The sequence below is a fragment of the Sceloporus occidentalis genome, unplaced genomic scaffold (assembly GCF_023333645.1).
Source record: "Sceloporus occidentalis isolate IW3139 unplaced genomic scaffold, rSceOcc1.0.p SCAF_4, whole genome shotgun sequence".
NCBI lineage: Eukaryota > Metazoa > Chordata > Lepidosauria > Squamata > Phrynosomatidae > Sceloporus > Sceloporus occidentalis.
Genome location: NW_028316984.1, coordinates 9,188,233 through 9,210,408, shown reverse-complemented (window position 1 = coordinate 9,210,408; position 22,176 = coordinate 9,188,233). Strand labels below are relative to the sequence as shown.

At 42.0% G+C, this 22,176-nt stretch overlaps 1 protein-coding gene across 4 annotated transcripts; it reads right to left on the bottom strand.

Annotated features, from left to right (window-relative positions):
• Window positions 1-62: 62 nt before the first annotated feature.
• Window positions 63-21,571, bottom strand: LOC149313488 (centrosomal protein of 68 kDa-like). 4 transcript variants are annotated; one of them, XM_089519189.1, is made up of 8 exons: window positions 21,491-21,571; window positions 11,757-11,840; window positions 10,924-11,031; window positions 6,465-7,892; window positions 4,885-5,010; window positions 4,474-4,570; window positions 1,927-2,089; window positions 63-496 (listed from the first exon to the last, which is right to left on the bottom strand). In XM_089519189.1, exons 3-8 carry the CDS (start codon window positions 10,924-10,926, stop codon window positions 493-495), a joined length of 1,821 nt encoding a protein of 606 aa, XP_089375315.1. In that variant the 5' UTR covers window positions 10,927-11,031; window positions 11,757-11,840; window positions 21,491-21,571; the 3' UTR covers window positions 63-492. The 4 variants fall into 4 exon arrangements, with proteins under 4 accessions (XP_089375315.1, XP_089375317.1, XP_089375316.1 ...); XM_089519191.1 differs by having other exon boundaries at window positions 4,885-5,007; XM_089519190.1 differs by lacking the exon at window positions 21,491-21,571 and adding an exon at window positions 13,238-13,293.
• Window positions 21,572-22,176: the final 605 nt, after the last annotated feature.

Below are 22,176 nucleotides of genomic sequence, written 5' to 3'. Positions count from 1 at the left end.
CCTATGAGGGGGTCATCTTAGGACGCCATAAGGCAAAAATTTCTTGAAAGCACACAAGGTCATACAGTGACAAAACAATTGTTTTATTTGAAAAGTACTCTTCCAGAGAAATGTTAATGAAATTGTAGATTATTTAAAAGAGAACTAATGTACATATGAAGAAAGGCACTGAAAACACAATTTATTCACTTAATGAAATACAAAATATTTATCTAACCCAACTGTTAGAGAAATCTCATTGCAAAGCCACGCGTCACTCCAGAAGCAGTGAAAAGTATATCCTTGGTGCTTTTCAACACTCTGATGCTGGTAAATGGAGCCAGTTGGTGGTAATTTTTAAACTTGAAAGAAGTTTGATGCCAATCCAGTAGATCAGAGCTTTGACGGAAAAGTTCCCAAATGGTTTGTCAGTAGACCCTTAAGACTCCTTTGAAATGTAGTTCTTTTATTCAGTTAAAGGTGGGCTACGAGAGTCTACATCAACCAGGGACGTTATCTGAAATAAAATAGTAATAAAGTCTGCATTTGTATACTGTCTTTCTTACATTATGGAACTGAAATCTGCATATATAAGACTACAAGTCAAGCTTCTTTGCCCCAAACCACAGAGAACACTTAATTTTCAGTGAGGCCACTGCAACAAATGCCTTTTAGATAAAAGATGAGCAGAAGGTATAGCTTAGGATATACTTGATCTCTGTTTTGCATAAGTTTTGTAAGAGTTTCCAACTCCAAATTGTTTAACAAGCACAAAAGAGTTCCACCATCCCCAGAGTAGAAGAAAGCTTGAGGGAGGTGCTGTGGACCAGGAGTGAGGTTTTGTGAGAAGGGACTGCATACCAGTTCTCATACCAAAATTCTTGCTGTGAGTTTTATATTTGGAAACATCCTTAATTCTACTAGGTGTATGTCTCTTCTATTTTACATCTGACTACAATTAATGTATGTTGAGGTTCCAGAGTAAATTCCAGCAGCCTAAAGTCTGCCCTTCAGTCTGTGCTTAGTCCATAGTGTTTTCACAATACCTACAGCCAAGTGAAAAAAACAAATATATTTCACACTATCTGCACTAAATATTACCTGCCTATAGATTCTTCCCACAACTTTCCATCTCCTTCATGCACTGCACTGCTGCCCCCTCCTTTCATGTGCACATCCTTGAGAATAAATGAAATTATATGTTGCAACCTATCTGTTCATTCAAGTACAGGTGCAGCACTGGTGCTCTATGCCCCTCCTCTTAAATTTGCTCAAAGGGGCCAAGCTTAACTTGCACTGTTTCTAGCCTTTACTGCATAGGATCTACAAGGTGTATAATGTGCAATTGACAAGAGACAAAGAACAGAAGTGACACTGCCCATGCAGGGGCCTTTCAACAGTTATACATCAATTTCTTATGTATAAAAGGCCTTTCTTCCACTTTTCCCACAGTATTGGGATCCCGTTTATCCCATTATTTTTATCCTCACATCTGTGCCAAAAAATCATCACATTACAGCTAATCCCATAGCACTTTGCAAACATAGAACTGTTTACCAAATCTTCCCATTATTCTTCAACCTAGATTTTTCTTCCCCAATTTTAAAATTCCACACCCAGCAAGCCAAAATGTAAGATGCTGCTTCCATATTTGTACATCTTGAACATTTCTGATCGCCTGACCCCGCTGCCTCCAGATATACTTAAGATGTGTCTGTCCAGCTGCTTCTGAGTCCTTTCTCCAATTCGTCTCATTAAGTGAACCTGAAGCAGACATTTCATTAATGGGCGAGGCTTTGCTAGACCACAATATGGTGATGTTTAAGTGTCCTTTAATTTCCCCACAGGAAAGCTTATTCTAGCCAGGTTGTAGCCCACTGTCTTTTTAACAAGAAAACATTATTAAATCTTTTCTTACTACCATCCTTTCCTCTTTTGTTTACTCACTTGGATGACTCTGACTGTTCAACTATTTGTTGTGCATCACAGTTCTTCACCAAGCCAGCACCAAGGGCATCCACAGCTGCCAGAACAGCCTCGTACAGGCGTTCAGCATGGCTTTCAAGCTCATCAGATTGTTTTTCAATTAAACAAAGGGTATCCTGTAGAACTAGTAAACAAGCATAAATGTCAAAATACTGATTACAGTAGACAAGCAGTCAAATTTTTAAAAAATGTATCCAAAACCGTTCTAGAGAAGCAAACTTCTAAAGGTCTGTAGCTAGACTGCAAGGGCAGAGACTGCAGGAATACAGGAATAACAGTGTGTCTCTTAAGAGCAAATTGACAGTTTATCTTTCCCCTAAGGAAGCCAGCATGGTGTAGTGGTTTGAGTGTTCGACTACCATTCGGGAGAAGAGGGTTGGAATCCCCACTTAACCATGGAAACCCACTGTGTAACCTTGGGCAAGTCACACTCTCTCAGCCTCAGAGGAAGACAAAGGCAAACACCCTCTGAACAAATTGTGCCAAGAAAATTTTGATAGGTTCACCTTGCCATAAATCAGAAACAACTTGAACACAAATAACATATTTTCTTAAAGTGGTCTATGGAGTCTTGATTTCTGAATTTGCCAATAATGGAAACAGCACTGCACAAGAAAGCAGACAGCTTTGATAAATGGATATAAATCACTGGGCAATCTGTTGAAAAGCAATAGCCAAAGCTCTACTACCTATCAGAAGAAAACATGATTCAAATGGTGAAAGGTCTGGAAACCATGCCCTATGAGGAGAAGCTTAGGGAGCTGGGTATGTTTAGCTTGGAGAAGGGAAGGTGAAGGGGTGATATGGTCATGTTTATAAATGTAAAAGGATGTCATATTGAGGATGGAACAAGATTGTTTTCTGCTGCTCCAGAGACACGGAACAATGGATGCAAACTACAAAAAAGAGATTCCACCTAAACATTAGGAGGAACGTCCTGACAGAGCTGTTTGACAGTGGAACACACTCCCTTGGAGTGTGGTGGAGTCTCCTTTGGAGATCTTTAAGCAGAGGCTGGATGGTCATCTGTTGTGGGGTGCTTTGATTGCATGTTACTGCATGGCAGAATGGGACTGAAGTGGATGGCCCTTGTGGTCTCTTGCAACTCTATGATTCTGTTTAGCCATGCAGTTATTACCCTGGACAAGTAATCTGTCTCCCTTCCTTAACCTCCAGAAACATAAAAAGCAGCTAGACTTGAAGACTTATTTTGAAGACAGTTAAAACAAAGCCCTTTAGACATCAGCTTGTGCTATATCTGAAGAACAGAAACAGCTTTGCAAATAATTAAAATCTTTAGGTGAGGCATCAACTGCCTGTTAATCTGGAACGTGCTGCATCCAGCATAGTATAGTGTTTAGAGCAGGGATGAAGGACATGGGGCCTGCTGGAGGTATGTGGTCCTTGCCTATTTGTGAGGCCTCTGCCTGCCCCTTCACCCCCAACAAGTTTGCTTTAGTGACAAGTGGCCTCCCAGAAATGTACTTCTGCCTAAAAACAAGGTGTGCATGCCTTACATCAACTTTTCAAGGAACATTTTCTGGGGCTTGGGGTATTAGCATCAGAGCAAGACTAGGATGCAGCCCTTCTAAACTGGAGGGGTGACAGTAGGCCTTCCTCAGTGGTTGCCCCCCACCCACAATTACTTTCTGAATACAAACAGAGGATGAGGAAGAAAAGGAAAAGTTTCAGCTCTTGGGAATTAAAGTGGGATGCAAATGTAATCAATCAATTAATTGCTACCTGCTTGTTGTTATGTGCCTGCAAGTCATTTCTGACACATGGCAACCCTAAGGTAAACCTATCATAGGGTTTTCTTGGCAAGGTTTCCCATTGCCTTCCTCTGGGGCTGAGGGCATGCGGCTTGCCCAAGATTATCCAGTGTGTTTCATGGCAAAGCAGGGAACTGAAGCCTGGCCTCCAGAGTTGTGGTCCAACACTCAAACCACTACACCACGCTGGTTATCTGATCTGCACATCATTTAATGAACATAGTCCACCCAGGAGTACACTGCAGTGGATAAACATATAATTTGCATTATTCTGCACTTTTCCATCCAACACGGATAAACATTTGAGGTCATCCCTTCAAAAGTCACAAACTAAATTTTCAGTAAGTCTGCAGAACACAATTAGTGTTAATTTTCCTATTTCTGAGTCAAAAATGATGAATAGGCAAATTTAAATATTTTCAAGTCTTTCTGATTTTAATTCGAGCATTACATTTGTACCTGAGGCTGCAATCTTACACATTCTTACCTTAGAGGAAGTTCTACTGAACTCAACAGCCTTACATCTAAGTAGACATGCACAAAACTGAACTGTACATCAACACAACCTTAAAATGTTACTTTTGGTTGGATCATGATCCATATTTTTAAAGCTGTAATAGGCAGAAACCCTTTTTTTTCAACGATATTGCACAGTGCCTTAAGCAGTCTGCCACCCATGAGTTTTTTCAGCATCATATTTTGCTTCCAGTTCCCATAAGCTGCAATCTCTTCTTACCTGGTGAATTTGATGTCATGCATTTGAGAAGCCTTTCACCATCCTGCAAGACACCTTCCGTCAGTGCTTCATGTTCAGCTAAATCCTGTTTGAACTCCTACAAAAAAGTGTTTGATGCTGTTAAGTTCCCATATGCACACCATTCAAAATGGTGACAAGGATATGATGGTGACAAGGATATAATCCAGTCCAGATGATGCTGGATTATAGCTTCCACCAGCTCTAGCTAGCAAAACCAATGGTGAAACATCATAGGAATGTGTGGAGGACCACACATTTCTGCCCCCTGGTTTTATGGCTTAGATTCTTGTTGCAAAACAAGAATCAGACATATGCTATTATAAATTATAAATAAACTTTCAGAACAGATTTATTAAAAATGGGTGGAGGGAAGAGAGAGAAGGTAATTACCAGGTAGTTTTGCAGTGATGCCTTAACACTTTCAACATCTGGCTTGGGAAGAATCCAGTTGTCTGTAACTTCTGCTACTTTGTGCAGCCAGCAAATGAGTTCTTCTAGTTGGTCGCAAAATTTCTGCTTATATGAATCAGAAGAAAGGTATCCATTAGAGACAAAAGAAATGACATTATTTTATTATTTATTTATTTCCATTCCTGCCACTAAAAATAAAAATAAAAGCATCCTAAAAATCACTTAAAAGGTTTAAAAAAAGAAAACCATTAAAATCCATAATGACAGAAGCAATGTGAAAAGCCAATTTGAAAAGATACATCTTCAGACATTTTGTAAAAACAGCAAGCATGAGAAAAAAAATCAGAATTTGAAATTATTTGATATCTGATACACTTAATTGCAAGACTGCCCATAATTGTTATTTTAATCATAAAGTGAGTTGTAGGTTTATCAAAGGGCCAGGATGCTTACAAAAAGTTTAGTAGGAGATTATTTAAAATATATATTTATTTTAAAATATATTTTATTGGATTAAACTAAAATGTTCTGGCCCTTCACTAAGGGGCGATACAGATGGACGCCTTCATGGCGCCCATTTTTGCCCCTCGTCCTCGGCACACCAACCCCACAGTGCGGTACCGATGAGCAGCTTCTTTTTAGAAGCGCCACAATGGCGTTCGTGCGCATTGATGCTGCCACTTCCGTTTGGGCACGCGGATGCCCACGCGTCATTGTCACACGCCCTGTGTGGGCGGGGCACCAGTAAGATAGCGCAGGGGCTCCGCTGGAATGGCTGGGCTCATATGGATGCCCAGCCCTCTGGAGCCCTAAAATCAGCCCCACAAAGGCACTTTTGGCCATCTGTACAGTGCACCTGCTCCTTATGCGGGCATGCCATATGCAGCTTCCACTTTACGCAGAAGCCGTACTGCAATACATTGAATGGCGTGTGCACGCCATGCCGCCGTGAGCACAAGCCCCATTCTATTGAATAGGGCTCGAGTTTATGCGGTATTTGCCTTACACGGGGGAGGGGTCTGGAGCGGATCCCCATGCAAGACTCCATTGTAATTAATCCAAGCAGTAATGCAATATATCTGCATAATTTTCCACCCTCTCCATAATCCAAGAAGAAATAATGAAAAATATGTTTCCAGCCCAGGAATAAAAACTCCCAGCTGGGAGATTGTTAGCGTTCCCATTGAAGTAACTCTTCCAAGCTCTGGAAAGTGATTTATGCTGCCTTGGGGAAAAGCTGGGATACAGATAAGAATAAAACAAAATAAACAAAAATATGCTGAGACGTTTACATAGCCTTTGTTGAACAGAATATGCCAAACAAGAGGGACTAGAGATCACCTGTATTGTACACATATTTTTGGATGGGTTCATAGTAACACTTCAGCAAAGCCATTCAAAGGTCCCCATGCTCCCTCTCCCAAGAACAAATCCTACTGAACACAACAGGACCTATTTCTAGGTTAACATGCACTCAGAGGCATTTTCCTTGAAAAAATAGCTGAAGTACCATAAAAAAACATTTAACTCTAGTTTTGGATTATTATTGTTTTATTTACCTTAATACGGTGTGCAAGGGAGTCCCCATCCTTTTCCTGCTTTACCTGATGGCTTCTGCTATTTAGGAACTCTGGGCATCCTATTTCTACAAGATCACTGCTAGCAGTCTTCCTCAACACATTTTCAGGGCCTTTCCAGCTCTGATTGCTCGGAAGGTCCTCTTCATCATGTTCCTGAAAACTACAGGGAGAATCACAATACAATTCCCACTGACTCTCATTGCTGCCACCATCTGCCTGAACCTCTGATGAAAGCTGCTTTCCATTCACACTGATGCACGGGAAGCTGCCTTCTGCACTATCATGTTCAGGTTTCCTCATGTTCAGTGACAGATCAGTAAGCTGCAGAGCCAATGTCTCTAACTCCTTGAGTCTAGGTGGTAAGGAGAGATATTCTTCATCACTAGAGCATTCTTTTTGTAAGGGCAGCACTCTTGTGGAGCGTATGAAGCTGCTATGAGTAGCATCTATCCTGTTAAGACTGTCATGTCCCCTTGTGTTCCACTCCCTTCCATGTAGGTTGGCTGAAGTGGCTGGAGCAGGTCCACAGCACCTTGGAGATAAACTATGTGCCTTCTCATGAAAGATGCCACTTCTTTCAGTAGAGGGACCACCATCTACAAAGGACACTTTCCCAAAGGGTGAAAGATTGTCATGAGAACCCAGAGCTGGGTTTTCTAGTTTTTTCAACAAGGGGGTTAAAAACCTTTGTGTACTCTGGGTCGCCAGAACCTGATGTTCTTGGTCCTGCATGCCCACAGATTTCAGGGTGCTTTCGGGGGAAACAGAAAAGCTGTCAAGTTCAATCCCAGAATCATGGATAGGGGAGTCTTTGGAGTTCTTTACAAGCTTGTATTTTGGCCTTAAAGGGTAGGTATAATCAAGTAAGTCTTCATATTCTTTATTAGGGTTCCAGTAAGGGGACTGACGGTCTGGTGATGGCGGTAAGGAATCAGGAATTGCACATGCCCAATAATCAGCCTGGAAAGAGGACATCTTTCTCACTTGCCCCATCAATGAATAACTAATCATAGGCAGTTGCTTGCATGTGTTTGGCATGGTCCTTCCTTCATGGTCAGCCAGATGGTGAAGATCCCAAGAAGCAGATGTCTCAGGCAACAACCGAGCCCTTGCAGTTGAAAAACTTTTTGATCTTATCATTTTCTCTTGTCCAAAATCACACACATCTGGAGACTGTAAGGAAATGCTGGTTCTAGGTAGTATGGATGTTCCATGTGGGGGTTTTTTACCCAGCAAATGTTTTGGAGTGGATGAATTAGGGGCAAACAACATCTGCCTCCTGTAGTCAGTATCAAAGATGTGGGGGGATCTGGGGACAGGGTCGTAACAGGCAGAAGTCACAGATCTGGGTGGCAGAATCCCTGGTGAATCCAACAAACTGGACTCTGAGTGTCTGACTGTATTCATCTGTGCAAGCCATTCAGAAAAGGAGAAACAGATCAGAAAAATGGCATTTATTTGCAAAATAGTACACACTAATCCCTCCACATTCAGTTAGGGGCACAGGACCCCAGTGAATGTGGGAAAACTGCAAATAACAAAAATACTGTTTTTACCTGAGAGAACACCTCTGTATCTGTAGGTCCTCCAGTGCAACTCTGTGGTCAACATCTGTGGCCAACATTCTGACCACAGAACTGCGCTGGACGACCTACAAATGCCCAGTGGACCATTCTCTCTAGGAATCTCTGGGTCCTTCAGTGCGAATTTTAAAGTTGACCACAGAGTTGCGCTGGAGGACCTAGAGATTCCTAGAGAGAACATATTAATAAAATTTGTGAAAATCAAATCTGCAAAAGTCAAATGTGGAAGGACGAGTATTAAGTTCAGAGCAGCTGAACTGAATTGTTCTCTGAATTCACTTACATGAGTCCTGCTCGTTTTGCTGATGCTTAAGGCCATGTCCACATGAATTTAAATAAGCAAGGTTACAGATACATTTGTTAATTTTTCTTACGTACGGTTCATACATGTAAAGTAAGCCTGCTGCACCACCTGAGTACACAGTCACTGAAATCATTTGTAAGCTAACTGCCCCCAACAATCTGGGTATTCATTTTAGCAACCTTGGAAGGATGCAAGCCTGAGTTGAGCTTGAGCCCCCTTAGCTGGGATTGAACTCGCAACCTTATGGTTTTAAGTAAGTGGCTGCACTACAGGCATTTAACCACTACGCCACCAGGGCTCAATTTGTATTTCCAAAATTACCGTTATTACATGCCATTGCGTCATTTCAGACTTACCATGATCTTGAGATGAACCTATCATGGGGGTTTCTTGGCAAGATTTGTTCAAAGAGGGTTTGCTTTTGCCTTCTTCTGAGGCTGAGAGAGTATGACTTACCCACTCAGTTTCCACAGCTGAAGGGGGTTTGAACCCTATTTTCCCAAAGTCCTAACCCAACTCTGAAACCACTACACTACACTGGCTCATTACCAAAATGGCAAATAGTGTAAAGCAAGATTTGCAGCACAATCCTATGGAAGTTTATTAAAATGGCAGAGTTAAGATAAGCTTACTCCTAGTAAAGCATGCATGAAAAGGCAATCTGACTAGATAGCCCATAAACAAAAGCAAGAGGGGACAGAGAAGCAGAGAGCAAGATGGGAGCTCCAGTTTGGTCTCCAATTGAAGAATTCCCAAAATACCTCACAAAGTTGTTTATTCATAGCTTTTCATCCAATATGTACTGCATACAATTCCCCTTTTATTCCTAAATCCTGTACCCAAAGTTCTACTTTTGGATTCTCCTTAGACATCCATTTGCTGTAAACTATAAATAATATTCAGAAGGGATCTCTCCCTAATGAAGTACCTACTTTACCCTGAAAACATGCTCCAGAGGTTCAGGAATAAGCATCCAGCCCTGAATAGGAAGGGGACTGCCATGGACCAGGAAAAAGGAGGAAAATTCAGATGCTACCATGGATGTAGTACTTAATTTAGTCCTGTATCAGTGCCCCAAAATAGCTGTAAAGCAGGCTTGCAATTAACATGTGTAGAGAGCTAGCATGGCCAGTGGTATGAGCACTGGATTAGGACTCTGGAGATCAGGATTCAAATCCTACTCAGGCATGCAAACCCTGGCTCTGCCAGGTAAACCCACTAACCTTGGGCAAGTCACACTCTTTCAGCCTCTTTCTTCAAATCCCCTTTGAAGAAACCAGCCAAGAAAATTCCACGATAGGTTCATCTCAGGGTTGCCATAAATAGGAAATGACTTGAAGGCACACAACAGCAATCAGCATGTCCACACATTAACACCAATTACCAGAAGCCGCTCTCAGGTAAACATGATGATCCTGAAGCACATTTTCTAAAACGTCCTAAGCTATTTTAAAAAAGAGAGAAGGAAAGAAATCTATTGGACATACCAAATTCTATGCTTATTAACACTCATCAGTTAACTGTATTTATATAATCATTAGCTGTGACCAAGAGAAAAAATGTATTAGATTTCACCCTGTATCATCAAGTGAACTTCTACTTGTGCAACAGAACCACTTTAAGTGCTATAGCATCATCCTATGGAATCCTGGAATTTGCAGTTTTCCAAGGTCTTTAGCCTTCTCTGCCAAAGAGTGCTGGTGCCTCACAAAATTACAAATCCCAGGATTCTGTACAATGGAGCTATGACAGTTAGTGATGTCAAACTGCATTATTTCTACAGTGTAGAAGCACCCACAGAATCATGGTTGGACATCCAGTCCAAACCCCCTGCCATGCAGGAATACACAATCAATGCACTCTCGATAGATAACCATCCAGCCTCTGTTTGAAAACCCCAAAGAAGTAAACTACACCACACTGTGAGGAAGCGTGTCCCACTGTCGAACAGTGCTTACTGTCAGGAAAGTCTTCCTAATGTTATCTCTCTTCCTGTTTCAGATTTCATGCACCAAGAGGAAATGAGGAAATAGTTTTCCACACCAGGGTGCCCAAATATAGGACCTTTCTAGGCACTAAGCCAATAATAACAAAAATAGGAAAAAGTATGGCTTACTATGATGAGTGTACACTCATGTTTAAAAAAAAAAACCCAGTCCATGTTATACAAATTACAAACTGCAAGCACTGATCAATCTCCTTCAGAATAGCATAGAAGTACTGCCAATTGTAGATTCTTAACATACTCTCCCCTGTTGTTCTTCACAGCACATGCCACCTGTATAAAACTAGTCAGGAACATCACTACTACTAGCACTCTAACAAACTGTTGTCTATCTTTTCTCATATTTCATTTTCAAAACCTGTTAGACGGCATGACAGACATCTTAGGATGTTTCTGACACTTTCTCAGAAAACCTGAAGTACATGATTAGCTTTTTCTGCAGCTCTGGAATCTTCAAACTCAGTTACTTTGAGCCCTCCAAGTATCAGTGAATCCTATTAAGTAATTCAGGATGGTCCATGTCTAGATCCATGTAATTCCACCTACCATAGCACTTCACCTCTGCCCTCAAAGAATCATCAAAGGAGAGTCTTTTATTTTCTAGGCCATCTGCAAAGCAGATTTCTTTTCCTTATCGAGTACAAAATATGGTATCTGAAATAAATACAAACCAAAAAGAACAGAAGAAAGTACCATTCTTTACATATCTAACACTGAGGCTAAAATCCTATATACAATGGAAACAATTGTATGAAAAGGGATCTTGTAGCAGCTTTGAGACTATTTGTACTAAAGAAGCTGTAGCATAAGCTTTTGTATATGCATAAGCTTTTGGTTGACTTTGTGGGACTCCTCTTCTGCGTAAAAATGTATATGACTAATCTATTCATATAGAATCCCATGCACATTCATTTGAACAACAGCCATACTATTTTTGAGATTTACTCTTAAGTAAAAAGTATAATTATCTTTAAAAATTAGTAAAAAATTCAATTCTGAATCAGAACAAATGCAGATGTGAACACCCAAAAATCAGGATCCAAGTTAAAATCAAATCAAATGGATTTTTAAAAAAGGTTAAAGAAAATCCCTGTCACTAAAAATGTCCTGCTTTTTACAAAACAAAAATGTTAGATGTTTATACATCATTTGGAACTCTTGTACATCTTTGTACTTTGGAACTCTTTGGGGAACATATTTCTGTTCTGATAGCATACGTTATGAAATAATACAACATATGAAATAATACAATGCATTATGAAATAATACAATATTATATATACAGTAATACAATATATAGTCTTTTTTACCACTATCTTTCAGTTAGTCTCAAAGGTGATGCAAGGTGATGTTTAGTTTGCATTTTGTTACGAACTTACCAATTCACATTTTGAATCAATGGGCAAATTTACATGCAATGATCCTTCAAGTGTTCACACTTTTCAGAATTCTGTGAAGAAACTCTGCAAAGAAAAATTTATATAAAATGCACATATTAGAGGCATAAAGCGGAGAATTTGAATAAAAATGCATACATTAGTGAAATATATAAAAAGCAACTACCGGCATATGTAAGATAAATCTCCAGGCTAAAATTGCTCATACTAGAGAAAAGCATATAAAAAGTATACACAAAAAGGTTGCCTTCACCATCTTGTATCCAGCTAAGGTACACAGCCAAAAGCTTCTCTGTGGCATGACACATACCGTACGCACGTGCACACACACCAGCATAATCATACCCTAACAGAATCATACCCAAAATATGAGTCAGTACCCAAAATGTCAGCTAATTCAAAAGAAACTTCTGGTGTTCATGTGGGATAAGTGAGCCTGCAAATTGTGTAAGTTACACTGGAACTGGCCGTGCGTGTAACTCTTCTGTAGACAAATCCAGATCCTGTTCATAGCTATCTACTCAGAAAATCTGGATGAAAAATTTCAGACTAATTTATATAACTAAAATTGAAAGATATAGCTATGTTAGTCTGCAAAATCAATGTGCAAAGATAGATGGTAACATGAGCTTTCGTAAACTTGAGCCTACTTCCTCATCTGATAGATGATCTTATATAGGTCTGTCTCTGGACTCTCCAGTCCAAACATGCATCTGAGGATGTAGGCTCATGTGTATGAAAGTCCATGCTACCAACCACTATCTTTCAGTTAGTCTCAAAGGTGATGCAAGATCCCTTTGCATTTGTATAACAAAAGCCTCTCAGAAAAATCTATTCAGAAGGGCACATCCTCACATCACAAGCTCAGATCACCTTCCTGCTTCCTCTTAGCTGGAGATGGAACATCCTCTGCAGAAACCCTTTTCTTCCTCCCTACTGCAGCTTCCTATTGTATTCTCACAAGACAGGAATGCCTTTCTTCCACACAATCACTTCCAGCAGAGCCCCCCCCCCCTAAAAAGAAAGGAAAGGAGGTAGAGAGAGACATTGAGAAAGAAAAGACCAAAAGGAACAAGAGAAGTGCCACCTTACCAAAAGGGGGAAAAGGTGTTTCCTACTCCAAACATTATGATTTTTTTCTGGCTAACAGAAATGCTGCATATATGTGAACAACCTCTTATAGTGAAGCTTGTACTCACAGCCTATATTGTAAATGAATATTGTTTTTTAAACATGCACAATCAGCTATCTTATGACTTGTAACCTGAAGCTTCAGAACTCTTGTTTACATGGCCAAAAAGCCACAAACATGAAATCATTTTCAAAGTGTAACAGGGAATTTAGGCTTCTCTCCTCTCCACAAAACAACCAAGCACCAGTGAAACATGAATGCCGTTATTTATATGACTGCAGAAAAAAAAAATGATAAAAGAGAAGCACCCCAGAGATTTAACCATGGATACCTGACACTATTTGAGAGCCAGCATAGAGTTGTGGTTTGAGTGTTCCACTAGGACCCTGGAAGTTCAAATCCCCACTCAACCATGGAAACCCACTGGGTGACTTGGGTAAGTGTTAATGGGCCCCCTGGATGCTTGGAATGGGAAACCCTGCTTATACCCCTTCTCAGGCAAAGAACAATACCCAAAAAGCTTCACTTGCCCACAGTGACATTATTACACAATCCAATGAGAATGGCTGCGCAGCACTTTTAACATCATCACCATGGCTACATGCTTAGCCACTGGCTGGTAAGACACAGCTTGCAAGCAGCAGTCTAAAACAGAGACAGGGAAATAACAATACAAGTGGCACTGAGGCAGCTTCCAGCAGGAGTTCTGAATAAATGCCAAGCGTTTCAGCAGAGACCAAAAGTGTTGGGGAGGGGACAAGGTGCATCCACACATCCTCTTTTCTTCTTTTTGCACCAAATACATATTTGATCACAAACATTTGGCATAAAAGTGCTTCAAACTTTCTTCTTCAGACAGCATAAAGTGCTGTCCGTTATACACACTCCCCCTCCCTCTCCAAATCTGGTCAACTGCAAATTTTTCTCCAGCTGCAAAGCAAAGAGGTTTGCATGCAGGCTTGCACTTAAGAAGAGTCCAATCTACACAATTATCCCAAAAGTACCATCAGCTTTGTGTTGTGGTGGTTTTAACCTGGCTTAATATTGATAATTACTCTTGAACACCAAGAGGAAACTTCCTTAGGCCAAGAATAGAGAATGTATGATCCTCCAAACTGAAATTCCTATCATCCTTCATGACAGGTTATGCTATTTAGGGCTTATGGGAGTTGCAGCCCAACAACATCTAGAAGGCCACATGTTCTCCACTCCTTCCTTGTGTTGTGTGTGTGTTGCTTGCCTTCAAGTCATTTCAAACTTATGGCAACCCTAAAGCAAACCTATCATGCGCTTTTCTTGGTGAGATTTGTTCAGAGGTGGTTTGCTATTGCCTTTTCCTAAGGCTGAGAGCATGTGACTTACCCAAGGTCACCCAGTGGGTTTCATGATCGAGCTGGGAATTGAACTCTGGTCTCCAGAGCCATAGTTCAACACTCAAACAAGTATGCCATGCTGGCTGCCTTATGCCAAGGTATTTCTAACACTACTAAACCCAGGAAAGCCCTGCCTTGTTCAGTCAACACTTGTGAATAAAATTCTTCCAAGTATAAAAAGGGAGGGTCAAAGAACAAACCAAAAAACCCCCAACAGATTTGCTGGGCTTTCTCCTTGTTCATTTTTGTTCTGTGTACCAAAATGTAAATTACAAGAAACATAAATTTAGTGATTTTAAAATAAATGTTAAGACGACATCATCACTGAATGTTTACACCATGGATCTATATTTGCATGAATTCTAAAACAGAATGCAACTCTGAGAAACTATGATGTCCTATCCTAGCACATGAAGATTAAACATTTTTAGATTTTGCAAAGCCATGGGCAAACACAGTACCTATGTAAGCACACTGTATTCCTAGTCTCACAAAGCATAAAAGAAAATTAAATGCTCCATAAATTTTTACAGTGCATGCACAGTAAGTATGTTGTGACTGAAAGAGCTACCAGGGATCAGTAACCTGTAGTTCCTGGTAACTGTTGATAATGCAAAAAGTACATATATAAGAATATTTACATCACAGAAATCATATGGAAGTAATATAAGAACTGGAGAATTGTTATTTTATCAACATTCCACAACATTTGACTAGTGAGTTTCCCCTTCACCATACACACAACAATCCCCCCTCTTCCTGGGGAAGGGAGGCAAACAGAGGACCCATACAGACAGGCCAAAATAAAGCTGCTTCGAGTCACTTTGGAGGTATGCTTTTAAATGATACATGCATCTTAAGAGGCTGTAAGCCAGGCCAAAGCCATGCTCCAGTCCTGAGGATAGGAATGCAGCTTTGGCGCAGCTTCTGGCCTCTTACGATGCATGCATTATTTAAACAGCACACCTCCAAAGTGACTCGAAGCAGCTTTATTTTGGCCTGTCTGTATGGGCCCAGAGACACTTATACTTGAAATGCACAGATATATGACGGGGGACATATGAAAGGGATCTAGGAGTCCTAATAGACCACAAATCGAGCATGACTCAACAGTGGGATACGACATCTAAAAAAGACAAGGCGATTCTCAGCTGCATCAATAGAAGTACAGTGACTACATCAAGGGAAGTCATAGTGCCACTCTACTCTGCTTTGGTCTGGAAATACCATGTCCAGTTCTCGGCACCACTGTTCAAGAAAGATATTGGCAAGTTGGAGCATGTCCAAAGGAGGCTGAGCAAAATGAAGGGTCTGGAAACCAATGCCTTATGAGGAAAAAATTAGGGAGCTGGGTATATTTAGCCTGTAGAAGAGATGGTTAAGGGGTGATATGATAGCCCTGTTTTAAGTATTTGAAGGGGTGTCACATTGAGTATGGAGCAAGCTTGTTTTCTGCTGCTCCAGAGACTAGAACCCAGAACAATGGATCCAAGCTACAGGAAAAGAGATTCCACCTAAATATTAGGAGGAACTTCTTGACAAAAAGAGCTGTTTGACAGTGGAGTGTGGCGGAGTCTCCTACTTTGGAGGTTTCTAAACAGAGGCTGGATGGCCATCTGTCAGGGGGTGCTTTGATTGTGAGTTCCTGCATCGCAAAATGGGGTTGGACTGGATGGCCCTTGAGGTCTCTTCCAACTCTATGATTCTCCAGCACCACCTCTCAAATGCCTTTCAACAAATTCCAGCATTAGGTCTTCTCTAGATCATGAAGGTCTAATTCAAGGGTAGGCAGCCTTTTTGAGCCGGGGGCCAGGTTGCTGTCCCTGAGACAACTGGGGGGCCGAAGCAAAAAAATAAATAATTAGTTTTTTTAAAAAAAATTAAATATATAAATAAACCAGGACAAATGTAGGACAAAATTTTCAAGTGGAAGACACTTTTTTAGAAAAAATGGAGGACACGCGAAAAAATTTGCTGATTTTTAAAAAAATGTTAGTGTAAATGCATGTTTCTGAGGCTTCTATAGACAATTGCCCCCCAAAGGCCCCGGCGGCAATCGGCGGCAGGACCGGGCTGGGGCCGGTCCCAAGGCCTTGCCGGGCCGCATCCGGCCCGCGGGCCGCAGGTTGCCTACCCCTGGTCTAATTGCTCTGATGCAACTACTGTATATGCACTCTCATGGGTATCACCCCTCCATTTTTTAAAACAATAAAGAGTAAGGTTTTAACCAGGTTCTGCCATCGCGAAACAGATCACAGAATCCTTACAGCAATTCGTGCCCTTCCTTACTTTTAAAGTAAAAAAAAAAAATCTGTACTTTCCCATAATGTAACCCTTATTCAGAACCTGGCCTATTCAGATAAATACATTTAATGACCAAAACTACTCACATCAAATCCAAATGGAGCATAATAAAACAGCAGACAGCCAAAACATTAGCACAGACCAGACCTAGGGCCCATATAGACAGGGCAAAATAAAGCTTTTTTGGGTCACTTTGGAGGAATGCTGTTTAAATGACACACACCTTAAAAGGGCAAAAGCTGCGCCAAAATCGTGTTTCATCCTTAGGACTGGAGAATGGCTTTGGTGCAGCTTTCGGACTCTTAGGATGCATGCATCATTTAAACAGCATACCTCCAAAGTGATCTGAAAAAGCTTCATTTTGACCTAGGGCCCCAAGATTACAATGCCTGGTCAGTTAAAAAAATAATAATAAAAAGGTTAACCTGGCACAAATTCTTAGGTCCAAAACACACTGCAGATCATCCAGTTTGAGACTGCTTTAATTGCTCTGGCTCAATGCTAGAGAATTCTGGGAAATGTAGTTTTGTGAGACATGTCAGGGAGCTCTAGTGCCACAATAAACTACAATTCCCAGGATTCCATAGCACTAAGCCAGGGCAGTTAAAGCAGTCTCAAACTGGATTATTTCTGCAGTGCCAACTGTATTTCTATGGCACGGCTGGGGAATCTGTGACTCCCTCCAGATGTTGCTGGAGTCCTGAAAGTGGACTGAAGCAGCCATTCATCAACATCTGGTAATTTGGGTCATTAAGGAGGGATGCAACCCACAGTCTGGGTCCCATCCACAGAAAACCCTCCTTTGTCTCCCCTGAAAGGCAGTCTGCCGATCTATAGAGAAAAGTTTCCATTGGGGATCTGAAGACAATAAGGATTTTGTTTTGTAAGCCCAGGCAAGTGAATGCCACAAATGTGCAGAACGTGCCACAGCAGAGTGGGGGCTTGTGCTACACCGTGTGTGCATATGTGTATGTGTCCATGTTGCATGCCTTCCAAGTGGTTTCTGACTTATGGCAACCCTAAAGTGAACCTATCATGGGGTTTTCTTCAAAGATATAGCCATATTAGTATGGAGAATCAGCATGTAGAGAGATTGTGTAGCACCTCTGAGACTAACTGAAAGAAAGAAGTTGGCAGCATGAGCTTTCATAGACTTAGGTCTACTTCTTCAGATCCACCTCACACAATGTATGTAAAGAGTTCTTATAGCACCATTGAGCTGCCTTTGGTCCCTCTGCAGAGAAAAGTGGCATACAAATGAAATAATAAAATAAAATAAATAACTGAAAGAAAAAAATTGGCAGCATGAGCTTTCCTAAACTTAAGTCTGCTTCCTCAGATGAATTTGGTGGGCTTTTCTTGGCAGGATTTGTTCAGAGGAGGTTTGCCATTGCCTTACCCTGAGGAGACTGAGAGAGTGTGACTTTCCCAAGGTTGCCCAGACAGTTGCATCGATGCCCAGGTTTTAAATGCAAGCAACCAAAATCCCAGGAGCACAAGGGCATTCCCTGCAAGTGTTTGGAGAGCTTTATCATTCAAGCGATCCTTCTCAGGACAAAAGATTAGTTTCCACAGACTTTCATTCTCTGGAAGAGCTCTGAGGACAGAGAAAGCTGGATCACTAAGATTGGGGGGGGGGGGGGGATAAAAAAGGAATCACACAGAGATTATATATAGAGATGCAACTACAACGCCTTATTATAAACCTGGACACACAAATCAGGGAAGAGAGGGGTAAAACAACAACAACAACACGCCGCAGCTTCCTCCAACTGGACTTTGCTAAACATAAAAAGCCTGAGCCACTTCCTTTGCGGAGGGCGACCAGCCGTCCTCCTTTTCCTGGACCTGCACTCCATTTTAATCCTTTGTCCAGGAGGGATTCCAAACTGTCCTCCATTTGGAGCATGGCCAAGAAGCATGGAATTACATCTCTTTTGAAAGTTTTAAGCTTTTGTTTTGGCATCTCCCACGTTCTTCTGGAATGTCCTCCATTTTGGGATGACTGGTCCTCCTTTGCAGTTGTAGGACATCCTCCCCGACTCCGGCCTTGATGTTCCACAAGGAACAATTTTCCCCCCACAACAAGAAGCAGGATGGAAAGGCCCACAAAACTTGGCCCTTCCAGTCACCATCTTCTGAGGCAGCTCTGGATGACAGCATTGGCACCAAAGAAGGCCTGCAAGATGCAAAATAAAACCAAACAAATACAGCCCTATATAAGCCTTGGGTCTGCTTCTTCCCTGGAAAACCAGGGGCAGGGTATGAATAGAGGTCCTATAACCCCAAAGGAGGACCAAGCACTGAAAAATGGAGGACACTCAGGAAAACGGGAGGATATGACCAAATGCAAAGCTCAAAACACTCCTATGAGTCCATGCTCCTTAGTGGTGCTCAAAATAGAGGATGCTTTGGAATTCATCCTAGATAGGAAGCAGAAATGGAGGGCAGGTCCTGGAAAAGGAGGACATGTCAGGACACCCTGAACTCAAAACACTCATATAAATAAACATACAGTCATACTTCTTGACCATGCTCCAAATGGAGGGCATTCCATAATTCTGCCTGGACAGAAGGTTGAAATGGAGGACAGGTCTTGGAAAAGGAGGACAGTTGGTTGCCCCTGGTCCAGGTTGACCAGATGTCATAACTGCAAGGGAGGACAAGGCACCAAAAATGTAGGACAGTCAGGAAAACAGGAGGACATGACCAAATGAAATGCTAAAAAAACACCCCACATACACACACTCCAATATAAATGTAAATGCATGCTTCTTAGTCCTGCTCAAAATGGAGGACATTTTGGACAGAAGGCTGAAATGGAGGACGCATACTGGAGAAGGAGAATGACTAGTTGCCGAGTTGACCAGACGTCCTGGGGCTGCAAAGGAGGACAAGGCACTGCAAAAGGGAGGACATTCAACAACAACAACAAAAAAGGAGGACATGACCAAATACAAAGGTTTATAAAATGGAATTATGAATGTAAACCCATGCTTCTTGGTCCTGCTCCAAATGGAGGGCGTTTAGGAATTCCTCCTGCACAGGAGGCTGAAATGGAGGACGCGTCCGGAAAAAGGAGGTACTCTGAGCAAGGAGGTACAATGCCAGGCACCTTCAAGGCAGGGGCACCCACACCCGCCCCTTCCCCTCGCCTGGAAACATTGTGGAGGAAAGAGAGAGAGGGAGGGAGGGAGGGAAATAGGAAGGAAGGAAAGAAGGAAGAGAAAGAAAGAAAGAAAATAAGGAGGAAGGAAGGAAAGAAGGAAGGAAGGAAGGATGGAAGAAAAGAAAGAAAGAAAGAAAGAAATAAAGAAAGAAAGAGAAAAGAAGGAAGGAATAGGAAAGAAGGAAGGAAAGAAAGAAGCAAGCAAGCAAGCAAAAGAAAGAAAGAAAGAAAGAAAGAAAAGAAGGAAGGAAGGAAGAAAAGAGAAATAGGAGGGAAGGAATAGGAAGGATGGGGAAAAAGAGAAATGGGGAAGGAAGGAAGGTAGGAAGGGAAAGCAAGAAAGAAAAGAAGGAAGAAAAGAGAAATAGGAGGGAAGGAATAGGAAGGAAGGGGAAAAAGAGAAATGGGGGAAGGAAGGAAGGGAAAGCAAGAAAGAAAAGAAGGAAGGAAGGTGAAATAGGAGGGAAGGAATAGGAAGGAAGGGGAAAAGAGAAATGGGGGAAGGAAGGAAGGTAAGAAGGAAAAGCAAGAAAGAAAAGAAGGAAGGAAGGAAGGAAGGAAGGAAGGAAGGCAAAATAGGAGGGAAGGAATAGGAAGGAAGGGGAAAAAGAGAAATGGGGGAAGGAAGGAAGATAGGAAGGGAAAGAAAGAATGAAAGAAAAGAAAGAAGGAAGGAGAAATAGGAGGGAAGTAAGGAAGGGAAAGGAAGGAAGGAAGAAAAGAAGGAAGGAAAAGAAAGGAAAGAATGGAAGGAAGGAAGGATGGAAGAAAAGAAAGAAAGAAAGAGAAAAGAAGGAAGGAAAGAAAGAAGCAAGCAAGCAAAAGAAAGAAAGAAAAGAAGGAAGGAAGAAAAGAGAAATAGGAGGGAAGGAATAGGAAGGATGGGGAAAAAGAGAAATGGGGAAGGAAGGAAGGTAGGAAGGGAAAGCAAGAAAGAAAAGAAGGAAGAAAAGAGAAATAGGAGGGAAGGAATAGGAAGGATGGGGAAAAAGAGAAATGGGGGAAGGAAGGAAGGGAAAGCAAGAAAGAAAAGAAGGAAGGAAGGTGAAATAGGAGGGAAGGAATAGGAAGGAAGGGGAAAAGAGAAATGGGGGAAGGAAGGAAGGGAAAGCAAGAAAGAAAAGAAGGAAGGAAGGAAGGAAGGAAGGAAGGAAGGAAAAATAGGAGGGACGGAATAGGAAGGAAGGGGAAAAAGAGAAATGGAGAAGGAAGGAAGGTAAGAAGGAAAAGCAAGAAAGAAAAGAAGGAAGGAAGGAAGGAAGGCGAAATAGGAGGGAAGGAATAGGAAGGAAGGGGAAAAGAGAAATGGGGGAAGGAAGGAAGGTAGGAAGGGAAAGAAAGAATGAAAGAAAAGAAAGAAGGAAGGAAGGAGAAATAGGAGGGAAGTAAGGAAGGGAAAGGAAGGAAGGAAGAAAAGAAGGAAGGAAAAGAAAGGAAAGGAAGGAAAGGAAGGAAGGAAGGAAGGAAGGAAGGAAGGCGAAATAGGAGGGAAGGAATAGAAAGAAAGGGGAAAAAGAGAAATGGGGGAAGGAAGGAAGGTAGGAAGGGAAAGAAAGAATGAAAGAAAAGAAAGAAGGAAGGAAGGAGAAATAGGAGGGAAGTAAGGAAGTGAAAGGAAGGAAGGAAGAAAAGAAGGAAGGAAAAGAAAGGAAAGAAAGGAAAGGAAGGAAGGAAGGAAGGAAGGAAGGAAGGAAGGAAGGAAGGAAGGAAGGAAGGAAGGGCGTCCTCCTGTCCTGACCTGGGTCCTTCCTGGGCCCTGGAAGCAGCTGCCAGGGTCCCCTCCTGGGTCCTCTCTCTGTCCAACCTGGGCCACAATGAGAGCCTCCCTCGCCCACCGAGGCCACGCCTCAGCCGCCTCCTCCTCCTTTCCCTCCCAGCGTTTTCCACCAATCAGCATCCGCGGGGCTGAAATGTATACCCTGAGAGCAGCCAGGATCTGCCGTCTCAGCCAATCAGGAGCCGCCTGGGCTCGGCGAGGCTGCGCGTGCGTGGAATGTGGGCCTGGCGCTAGAGCTGGACGGGGGCTTTCTCTGTGGTTTTGTGGAGGGAGGGAGGGAGGAGGAGGAAGCAGAGGGAAGCAGGGTTGTTGTTATTGTTGTTGTTGTTGTGTGCCTTCAAGGCGTTTCTGGCTTATGGCAGTCCTCAGGCAGTGGATCTATCATGGGGTTTTCTGGGGAAGCTTTGTCCAGAGGGGGTTTGCCATGGCCTTCCCCCTCAAGAGGCTGAGAGAGTGTGACTCCCCCAATGTCACTCCTTTCCCATCCAAGTATTCACCAGACATGGCCCTGCTTAGCGCCAAGGAAGGAAGGAAGAGGAAAATGAAGGAAAAGAAAGGAAGGAAAAGAAGAAGGAAGGAATAGGAAAATGAAGGAATAGGAAGGAAAAGGAAAGACGGAAAAGAAAGGAAGGAAAAGAAGAAGGAAG